The sequence below is a fragment of the Cetorhinus maximus genome, chromosome 13 (genome assembly GCF_964194155.1).
Source record: "Cetorhinus maximus chromosome 13, sCetMax3.hap1.1, whole genome shotgun sequence".
NCBI lineage: Eukaryota > Metazoa > Chordata > Chondrichthyes > Lamniformes > Cetorhinidae > Cetorhinus > Cetorhinus maximus.
Genome location: NC_135891.1, coordinates 120,927,333 through 120,938,308, shown reverse-complemented (window position 1 = coordinate 120,938,308; position 10,976 = coordinate 120,927,333). Strand labels below are relative to the sequence as shown.

The window sequence follows — 10,976 nt, the reverse complement described above, 5'->3', positions numbered from 1 at the left end:
TATTGCTAATCTCAGGTGTGAGAGGCTGAGCTTCTGCAATTGATTGTTGAAACCATTTTTATTTCATTAATTTGTATTAAAAAATAGGAAGTGATCAAGAATACTGCACAAGTTTGCAAGCTGATCATTTTCACATATAGTCACATGATTAGTAGCTCGGTTACTATTCATTTCTTGACCTGACTTGCTTGTTGCTCCCGCCTCTTAACATAAATTTCATTACAGGAAAACATGAGACCAGCAATGAATGACACAAACTCCTCAAAATTCACTTCTCCATCACCATCAAAATCCAGGTCTTTCATCATCCTGTCAAAGGCTTCAACATTCCCTTTTTTCTGTCAAGAGATGGAAAAAATGTGAAAATAGAAAAAAGTGCAAAGTCATTCATTTTAATAAGAACGAGGAGAACAACATAAAATAAAGGGAACAATTGTAAAGTGGGTGCAGGAGCAGAAGGACTCAGGGTATATAAATCTTTGAAGGTGGCAGGGCAGGTTGAGAAAGTGATTAAAAATGCATACAGCATCCTGGGCTTTATAAAAAGAGGCAAAGAGTACAAAAGCAAGGAATTTATGATGAAACTTTATAAAACAGTGGAATATTGTGTCCTGTTCTGGGCACCACATTTATGGAAGGATGTGAAGTCATTAGAGGGGGTGCAGAAAAGATTCACAAGAATGGTTCCAGGGATGAGGAACTTCAGTTATGAAGATAGACTGGAAAAGGTTGGACGGTTGGACTGTTGTCCTTGGTGGAGATAAGTCTGAAAGGAGATTTATTAGAGGTATTCAAAATCATGAGGGGTCTGCACAGAGTAGAAAGGGAGAAACTGTTCCCATTAGTGGTAGGATTGAGAACAAGAGGACACAGATTTCAGGCGACTGACAAAAGAAGCAATGATGACATGAAGAAGAGCTTTTTTATGCAGAGTGTGGTTAGGACCTGGACTGCACTCTGAGGGGCTGGTGGAGGCACATTCAATCGAGGACTTCGAAAGAGAATTGGATAATTTTATGAAGAGGAAAAATTTGCAGGCCTACAGGGTTAAGGCAGGGCAGTGGGACTCAGTGAGTTGCTCTTTCAGAGAGCCAGAAAGGACATGACAGACCAAATGGCCTCCTTCTGTAACCATTCTGTGATAATAGGCTTTATTACTGAGCAGATCTGCCTGTCCCATCAAACACTCTCAGGACAGGTACAGCACGGGTTAGATACAGAGTTAAGCTCCCTCAACATCCCATCAAACACTCCCAGGGCAGGTACAGCACGGGTTAGATACAGAGTAAAGCTCTCTCTACACTGTCCCCATCAAACACTCCCAGGACAGGTACAGCACGGGTTAGATACAGAGTAAAGCTCCCTTTACACATCCCCCATCTAACACTCCCAGGACAGGAATAGCACGGGGTTACATACAGAACAAAGCTCCCTCTACACTGCCCCCATCTAACACTCCCAGGATAGGTACAGCACGGGGTTAGATACAGAGTAAATCTCACTCTATATTGTCCTCGTCAAACACGCCCTGGACAGGTAGAGCACGGGGTTAGATACTGACTAAAGCTCCCTCTACACTGCCCCCATCAAACGCTCCCTGGACAGGAATAGCATGGGGTTAGATATGGAGTAAATCTCTCTTACACTGTCCCCATCAAACACTCCCAGGACGGGTACAACACGGGGTTAAATTGGATAACTTGAAAGTTTGCGAACTTGTTCTGTTTGAGTCAGTCAGATTGAGTGTGCTTCTTTCAGCCAGAGGTCTTGGTTAGGAGGTCAAAAGTATCTCTCCTGCCACATCCCAAAGGACTGAGAGGCTTCTTCGGCCCGGGTGCAACACTGGTACAGAGTGGAACGGGCTGGTCCAGAAATGAAGCATCTAACTGGGCTCCTATTAATTTGCAGGGTCTGGCCTGGCTGGGCCACTGCTCGGTATTTCTGATTGTTCAGTCTTGGCTTGCTTCTCAAAAACCGCACCCTCATTCCAGACACTCCACAACCCATTGAACATTTAACTCTTCAATTACAGGTCTGACTGCTTGTGAACTGTTTGCTCTATAGTGGTATTCCAATTCCTCAGTTTGACTCTTAATACTATCTATTCTTGCACTTCAGACCAGTAGCCATCCTCATACTGCAGATACTTACTGTTTCTGGGGTATGGCTCTCACGGGGTGCAGACTGTCCCCCACTCTCTCAGCTAAATTTTCATTCCATGCTACCGAAACAGAGAATGTTATCTTGTGTACTTTGCGTTCGGCGCACACAGCTTTACCTCTGGTGTCCTCCAGGGATCTATCCGTAGCCCCCTCCTATTTCTCATCTACATGCTGCCCCTCAGTGACATCATCCTAAGCCCAGCATGTACACTGACAACACCCAGCTCTACTTCACCATCACCATCCATTGTTGAGAAATTATAAGACTGCATATCTGACATTCAGTACAGTACTGAATGAGCAGAAATTTTCTTCAGCTAAATTTAAGACAACCAACCCCATTGTCTTCAGTCCCTGCCACAAACTGCATTCCCAACCACTGATCCAATCCCTCTCCCTGGCAACTGAGACTGAATCAGACTGTTCACAACTCTGTCGTATTTAATCCCAAAATGAATTTCTGTCCACATATCTGCACCATCCCAAAGATCACATATTTCCACCTCTGTAACATTGCCTGACTTCACCCTGTATGCCGTTTCATCCGCTGCTGAAACCCTCTTCCATGCCTGTTACTGCGACACTCAACTATTCCAGAGCGCTCCCGGCTGACCTCCCACATTTTACCTTCTGTAAACTTCAGCTCATCCCAAAACTCTGCTGCCCCTAACTCGGACATGAGATAATGCAGATGACTGAAAGCTTGGGAATCACGCCATGTCCTCGCTGTCCTATGTTGGCTCCAGGTCCGGCAATACCTTGAATATCACATTCCCACCCTTGTTTTCCAGTTCCTCCACATGGCCTCACCCCTTGAAACTTCTGTAATCTCCTCCAGCCCTAAAACCCTCCAAAATCTCTGTGCTCCTTTAATTTTGGCCTCTTGATCATTTTAAATCACTTCACCATTGCCTTCGGCTGGCTAGGGCCTAAACTCTGGGATTCCCTCCTTAAACCTCTCCACCTCTCTACTCCACCTTGTCTCCTTTAAGAAGCTCCGTAAAACCCCTCACCCACCAAGCTTTTAGTCATCTGCAGTATCTCATGTAACTGTGTGAAAGGCCTCAGGACACTTTATTAGATTAAGGACATCACATAAATGCAGGTTCTTGTTGTATGGAACACAGATGAGTCTGATGCTGTGCTCACTGAAGATCTGAACACACACAGCTTCCCAGCAGGGATCACTGGACAAGGATCAGCAGCAGGAGCCTCTTTCGAACCCCAGCTGATTTCGCGCCTCTTTCGAACCCCAGGCAGGGAGGGATGACTTGAGTGACTCACCATTCAGTTGTACGACTCAGGAGATGCAGACAATGGGAGGATTTAGATCTGGAGCCTGATACAGGGAACATGTTAAACATTCACTCATTGATTTCACTGTGCGCTCCTTTCCTTGGTTATATTAAAAAAAAATGACATCATGGGGAGGTTCGCCTGGAGAATTTGTCTGTACAGACAGCTTTCTGAGTCATCACAGAATCATTGACTGGCTCTGATTCAGCTCCTCGCGCACTAATTCCATGTGGGTGTGTATAAGTGAGAGGCAAGCGTGGGAGTGAGCAGTGGTCAAGAGATAAGCCTGGGCTGGGTGTCGGGGTAGGGTTGGGGTGGAGATGGGTGCTGGGCCTGGATGGAGGGAGGATGCTGAGTTGGTGTGAGCGCTGGGACCAGGTTTGGTGCCTGTTACTGAATCTGTTTCACTACCTTTGTGATTTGGCTGAGTTCTGTCTCCACCAGGCATTTCATCTGACTCTTGGTCAGGGTGTATTTGTCTCCCTTGGCATATTGATAAAAAACATCCATCAGGTTCTGCATGGCCACCTCGGTTTTAGTTGGAGTTGACATGGTGGTGGTCTGAGAGACAGAGAAACTGGAGTTAATGCGAGAAAATCTCAAATTCTTCTCAAATTGTTCCCCCCCACACCCCCCAAACCCAGGTTCAAACCTCCCCTGGCCCTGGCCCCAATTTCTCGGGGTTTGGCAAAGTGGGGGACAGTTACTGGGGGTTTGATGAGTTGCCCAGTCCTGGGGACTTGGTGGGGGGAATTATTACAACAAAATTTCACCTTTTCCAAAACTTTCAAAATTTAACCACCTGGAGGATCTACAGCAGCAGCTCCAATACATCCCAAAATAACCCCCCCACCACCCACACACACCCCACCACCCCCACCGCTCCACACCCGCCACACACACACACACACACCCCACCCGCCCCCCCACAAACACGCACACACACCCTCCCCCCCCCACACACACCCCCCCCACACACACACACCCCACCCACACACACACACACCGCCACCCAACCCCCCACCCACACACCCACCACACCCCACCCCCACACACACACACTGCCACCCAACCCCCCACCCACACACACACACACACACCCCACCCACACACACAAACACCGCCACCCAACCACACACCCACCACACCCCACCCCCATCCACACACATACATACATATATTACCCCTGTAAAAGCAGCCTCGAGTTTGGAGCCAAAGAGAAGAAAAAGGAACAACAAAAACTTTAGTTACAGTTACCACCAAATCGCTAGTTACTTCTTAAATTACTAATCTCCACTACCAGCTCAGCCCTTACCTGCTTTTCTTCCAGTTTCTTCGCCAGATGTGCTGCAGTTCTGGAAGTGAGTGCGTTTATAATACCCAGCCCAACCCAGACCGATCTGTTAGTCACAGTGCAAGGGTGGTGACTGGTTCTGGTTTCTCTCTTAGTCCTGCCCCCTCAAACTCTGACTCGTGGCTGAAAGAATTCAGACAGCTTAAACTCCATCTTTTTTACAACAGTATTTGTAAAAATCTTCTCTGCCCATTTCTAAACAAGAAACGACAAAAGCAAAGTTCACCAGAGTTTCTTTAACACATCAAGTCAAACAAAAGAAAATCTTATAAATTCGTTGGTTCATGAATGAAAGGTCACTCAGAGAAAGTCAGCAACTCAGCTCAGCTAATGTTCACAAACTGATTGTTTTATAGAATCTTCAGACAGTTTGAGCAGTCAGACACTCGCTCCATAATCCTGTCAAAACTTTCCTTACAACATTGACAGCTGTGCAAGATGCTGCAAGAGATTTACACATAAAGCTGCTTCAACATGACAGAGCCACACAGTACAGCATGGGGTTAGATACAGAGTAAAGCTCCCTCTACACTGTTCCCATCAAACACTCCCAGGACAGGTACAGCATGGGGTTAGATACAGAGTAAAGCTCCCTCTACACTGTCCCCATCAAACACTCCCAGGACAGGTACAGCATGGGGTTAGATACAGAGTAAAGCTCCCTCTACACTGTTCCCATCAAACACTCCCAGGACAGGTACAGCATGGGGTTAGATACAGAGTAAAGCTCCCTCTACACTGTTCCCATCAAACACTCCCAGGACAGGTACAGCACAGGGTTAGATACAGAGTAAAGCTCCCTTTACACTGTCCCCATCAAACGCTCCCAGGACAGATACAGCATGGGGTTAGATACAGAGTAAAGCTCCCTTTACACTGTCCCCATCAAACATTCCCAGGACAGGTACAGCACAGGGTTAGATACAGAGTAAAGCTCCCCCTACACTGTCCCCATCAAACACTTGCAGGACTAAGATGAGGAGAAATTTCTTCACCCAGAGGGTGGTGAGCCTGTGGAATTCGCTGCCACAGAAAGTAGTTGAGGCCAAGACATTGTATGTTTTCAAGAAGGAGTTAGAAATAGCTCTTGGGGCGAAAGGGATCAAAGGATATGGGGGAAAAGCAGGAGCAGGCTATTGAGTTGGATGATCAGCCATGATCATAATGAATGGCGGAGCAGGCTCAAAGGGCCGAATGGCCTACTCCTGCTCCTATTTTCTGTTTCTATGTTTCTACAACAGGTACAGCACGAAGTTAGATAGAGAGTAAAGCTCCCTCTACACTGTCCCCATCAAACATTCCCAGGACAGGTACAGCACGGGGTTAGATACAGAGTAAAGCTCCCTCTACACTGTCCCCATCAAACACTCCCAGGACAGGTACAGCACGGGGTTAGATACAGTGAAAAGCTCCCTCTGCACTGTCCCCATCAAACACTCCCAGGACAGGTACAGCACGGGGTTAGATACAGTGAAAAGCTCCCTCTGCACTGTCCCCATCAAACACTCCCAGGACAGGTACAGCACGGGGTTAGATACAGTGAAAAGCTCCCTCTGCACTGTCCCATATCTATGTGCCTTAGCGTATCCCCAATTCACAAGAATACCAAACCTGAAGGGAACAACAATTTATACTGCAGGAGAAGAGAGTCAAGGTGTTACCATGGGGAATGCACCAGTTATCTGATGACTGACAGTTAACTGCCAATCTTTGTTTAAATTCAAACCAGACAGGGCCACTCTGATTGGGCAAGGCATTGTGGGATGAGCCAAACAATGGCTGTTGCCTATTTTGTTTAGTTGAAACAGTTGTAAAGTGTGTATATGTTATTTCTGTCTGCAAAGGTGATGCCCCTGTGCATTAATATATATGTAGCCTCTAGCACTTGTGAGTGAGCCACACTGTGAGACCGACTGACAATCTTAAATTGGTTGTCAGCGTAATTCTTAACACACTGAGGATTATTTAGCAAATGTTGTCCAATACCGGAATCACTTCTAATGTTGGACACTGTGGTTTGAGTTTTGCAAGCATGAGCTGTACCTTGCCCAAAGGGATGTGCTGTTTGATATGATCTGCCAGTCTTTGTGAAGAACAATGGGATTTGAGCTCAGGCCCTACAGGTGACAGGATGGAGTTAGGTGTTCAGGCCCTAGGGCTGGTATTTTTATAAAATAATTTTATTTACTTGATTTGAATGGTAAAAATGAGCTTCCCCTGCTTCAAAGTGTAACATTCCGAACAGAAGTGAATGAGTCAGAAATTCCAGAACAGGGGCCTTTCCGTCCAATTTGGCAAGTTTCAGTGAAAAGCAGAGATTTAAGGGCATGCTGGTCCAGGAGAAGGGAGGTTTTAACAGAAAGTTAAAGATTACTTTTTAAACAACAGCAGAAATGTTGCACTTTCAACAACTTTTGAGACATCAGTGAGAATTGAGAGAAGAATTGTGAATCCATGATTCACATTCCACGAATCTCACACAGTCTCTCTCAGGGTGTGGCAGTGAATAAACACAACGCCTGTTCTCAGTTACTGTGACAACCAGACCTACTGAGAGTTAAAACCTTCTGAACCCAATAAAACACACCCACAGCGAAATAAAATGTCACATCACTCCAGGAAATGAACAATCCCTTTCCTGCCCACTGCTGTGATCAGCACAGCTGTCTCTGTCCTACCCATTCCTCATTTGTCAGTTGGCGGTTTGGCACCACTTCAGATGTAGCAGAATATCTGAGGTCCATGACTGCATTTTATGTTCATCTGAGTTTGTGCAGAAACATTAAACATCCCAGCAGTGTTCACCTTCACGAACGGCCTGTGAAGTACGACACTGCGATCGATACTGGCCGTTGTTAATCTTTGTGCATTGGGTTCGGACTGCAAACCAGCCAGAGTTCAACATCTGGTGTCCCTGCCCCCCCAGTGACCCTGCTGTTTTTTGGGTGTGGACAGGTTTGGGTATGGTTGTGCCAGAAAGAATTGATATGGCGCCTTTCACAACTTAAGGGCATAACAAAATGTTGTCTAGCTTGAGAAGGACTTTTGAGATGTTGTCACTGTTGCAATGTAGGAAAAGTGGCCAGCCAATCTGAGCACAGCAAGATCCCAAAAACAGCAAAGTAAATAGCAGATGAAGTGTTTTTAGATTGTGTTAATTGAGGGATAAATATTGAATATTGACCAGGACACCAGGGCGAACTCCCCCTGCGATTTTTTGAATAATGCCATGGAATCATTTACATCCACCTGAAAAGGCAGACGGGCTTTTAGTTCACTGTTTCATTTGAAAGATGGCACCTCTCACAGTGCAGCACTCCCTCATTACTGACCCTCAAACAGTGCAGCACTCCCTCAATACTAACACTCCAACATTGCAGCACTCCCTCAGTACTGACACTCTGACAGTGCAGCTCTCCCTCAGTACTGACCCTCCAACATTGCAGCATTCCCCCGGTACCGACCCTCCAACATTGCAGCATTCCCCCAGTACCGACCCTCCAACATTGCAGCACTCCCCCAGTACTGACCCTCCAACATTGCAGCATTCCCCCGGTACCGACCCTCCAACATTGCAGCACTCCCCCAGTACTGACCCTCCAACAGTGCAGCACCCGCTCAGTACTGACCCTCCGACAGTGCAGCACTCCCTCAGTACTGATCCTCTGACAGTGCAGCACTCCCTCAGTATTGACCCTCTGACAGTGCAGCACTCCCTCAGTACTGACCCTCCGACAGTGCAGCACTCCCTCAGTACTGACCCTCTGACAGTGCAGCAGTCCCTCAGTACTGACCCTCCGACAGTGCAGCACTCTCTCAGTACTGACCCTCTGACAGTGCAGCAGTCCCTCAGTACTGATCCTCTGACAGTGCAGCACTCCCTCTTCTGCCCGTTTAATGAACATTCACTGCACTTTGATACAATGTCATTTCCCTTTTAATGTAGCCATGCTACAACAACAACTTGTATTTAGCATCTTTAATGTATTATGTCAGGTGCTCCACCGGGGTGATTATCAGATAGAATTTGACACCAATGCACATAAGGAGATATTAGGCAGATGTCAAAGATGATGGTCAAAGAGGTCGGTTTTAAGGAGCATCTTAATGAGGAGAGACAGTGGCTGAGAGGTTTAGGGAGGAAATTCCAGACTCTGCAGGCGTCGGGAGCTGAAGATATGAACAACAATGGTGGAGTGATTAAAATTGGGGATGCACAAGAGGCCAGAGTTGGAGGAGCACAGAGATCTGGGAGGGTTCTGGAGTTGGAGGAGGTTACAGAGATAGTGAACACTACTTTAATACAGCAACATTGCTTCTTTAAATTATAATCCCAGCTGATGCTACTACTGGACAAACCTGATCCCAGGAAGGAACCTGGCTTGATAGATCCTAACTTTTAGTTTTTGTTTAGAAACATTGAGGGTGGCTACTGAACAGAGTCACAGGAGCCTGCTGATTAACTTTTAACAAAGGAACGAAGCATTTATTAAACAAGAAATAATGAACTACATTACACTACTGCTTCACCCACTATACCTTTACAAATATATACAGATTCGTAAGGATAACACAAGTTACAAAATCAATCTTATACTCTAATGTTCACAGTAAGTACACAGTCCATGTAAACCAATAGGTGACCTATGGTCAGACACACCACACTCTGAAACTAAGTGACAGATGCCCCACCCCAAACAGATGCTATGGATCTCTCATAACTCCCCCCAGATGCTTGCCACACTGTGAGCCAACCGGTCTTGCTGAACTCTGTCTTTCTCCTGAGGGTTTCCAATCTCAATGCTCAAAGGACTCGCTTTGGAATCTTCAGCCAAATTACACTTTTTGTCGGACTTCTTCAACAAGGATCAACCTCCAGGGGTCTGATCTATGCTTCAGATGTTCCTGAATGAATTCAGGACCCACCATGTGTATTCAAGCTTCGCCTTCCACATACTCTCTCTCAGATACTCAGCTGTGCCAACAGAACACCACTGCTTCAGAGGCCCATAGTCAGAGTCACCAACCTTTGGCTGTCTCCTTGGATCTGCTGGCTTCTTGCAAGCCCACTTTGCCTTGATTCCGCTCCCTGTAGCTTTTTCTCTTTAATTTGGAGCTGTTTTCTTTTCTCTTTACTTTAACTTCATTGATCAGGATCTGTTCCATGTTCCCTGCCTCTTTTCCTTGACTTAGTTGATATCTTGCGAACTTTTCCTGTCCCCACTCCTTGGTTTGTGGACTTTCAGATTTTCTTTTGGGATCTGGTCCCTGCAGCTCCCTTCCTGCCTGCTCTGCCAGCTTTTGTGGAATGGTCCTACCAGCTGAATTCAAACTGCTTTCTGTTTCTCTTTGTCTCTGTGGGCCCCCTGTTGCTAGGCAACAGCGAGGGTTTCCCCTACTTTGTTTTAACTTCCCTAAACCACTTCAAGGGTCGTAAATCCTCATTAAAATGCAGGTATACATAAAAACCAACAGACTTGTAGGCAACATTCTCCCAAACTCTAAATGAAACTAGACCCAGGATTTACGCTTTTAACCTACATATAAAACATATAAATTAAACGTAAAGCTATATCTTGTTCCTAACACCCACAAATACAAATATATCTTACTTAAAACTATCCCTATTTCCTAACATTTAATACAACTACACTGTCCCTTTAATACAGTGACACTGTCCCTTTAATTCAGCCACAGTGTCCCTTTAGAACAGCGACACTGCCCCTTTAGAACAGCGACACTGCCCCTTTAATAGAGCGACACTGCCCCTTTAATACAGCGACACTGCCCCTTTAATACAGCAACACTGCTCCTTTAGAACAGCGACACTGCCCCTATGATACAGCGAAACTGCCCCTATGATACAGTGACACTGCCCCTTTAATACAGCGATACTGCCCCTTTAATACAACTACAAAACCCCTTTAATACAGCAACTCTGTCCCTTTAATACAGCGACACTGCCCCTTTAATACAATTACAAAACCCCTTTAATACAGCAACTCTGTCCCTTTAATACAGCGACACTTAGAACAGCGACACTGCCCCTTTAGAACAGCGACATTACCTCTTTAATACAGTGACACTGCCACTTGAATACAGCGACACTGCCCCTTTAGAACAGCGACAGTGTCCCTTTAATACAGCGACACTGTCGCTTTAAT

The 10,976-nt window shown here is 46.0% G+C and overlaps 1 protein-coding gene and 1 long non-coding RNA gene across 2 annotated transcripts; both read right to left on the bottom strand.

Annotated features, from left to right (window-relative positions):
* LOC144689083 (protein S100-A1-like) lies at positions 1-4,042 on the bottom strand. The gene is made up of 2 exons (XM_078556235.1): positions 3,870-4,042; positions 1-338 (listed from the first exon to the last, which is right to left on the bottom strand). The coding sequence occupies exons 1-2, from the start codon at positions 4,008-4,010 to the stop codon at positions 168-170; spliced, it is 312 nt and encodes a 103-aa protein (XP_078412361.1). The 5' UTR covers positions 4,011-4,042; the 3' UTR covers positions 1-167.
* LOC144689088 (uncharacterized) lies at positions 2,152-3,860 on the bottom strand. Its single transcript, XR_013578559.1, has 2 exons — positions 2,666-3,860; positions 2,152-2,566 (listed from the first exon to the last, which is right to left on the bottom strand). It is a non-coding gene; the product is annotated as an uncharacterized LOC144689088 (long non-coding RNA).
* Positions 4,043-10,976: the final 6,934 nt, after the last annotated feature.

Bases quoted from the DNA above. Each gene is read 5' to 3' on its own strand.
- LOC144689083 (XM_078556235.1), bottom strand. From the start codon at position 4,010: ATGTCAACTCCAACTAAAACCGAGGTGGCCATGCAGAACCTGATGGAT. The intron at 339-3,869 runs GTAGTGAAACAG...ATCTCTTGACAG, and splicing joins AACTCAGCCAAATCACAAAG to AAAAAAGGGAATGTTGAAGC.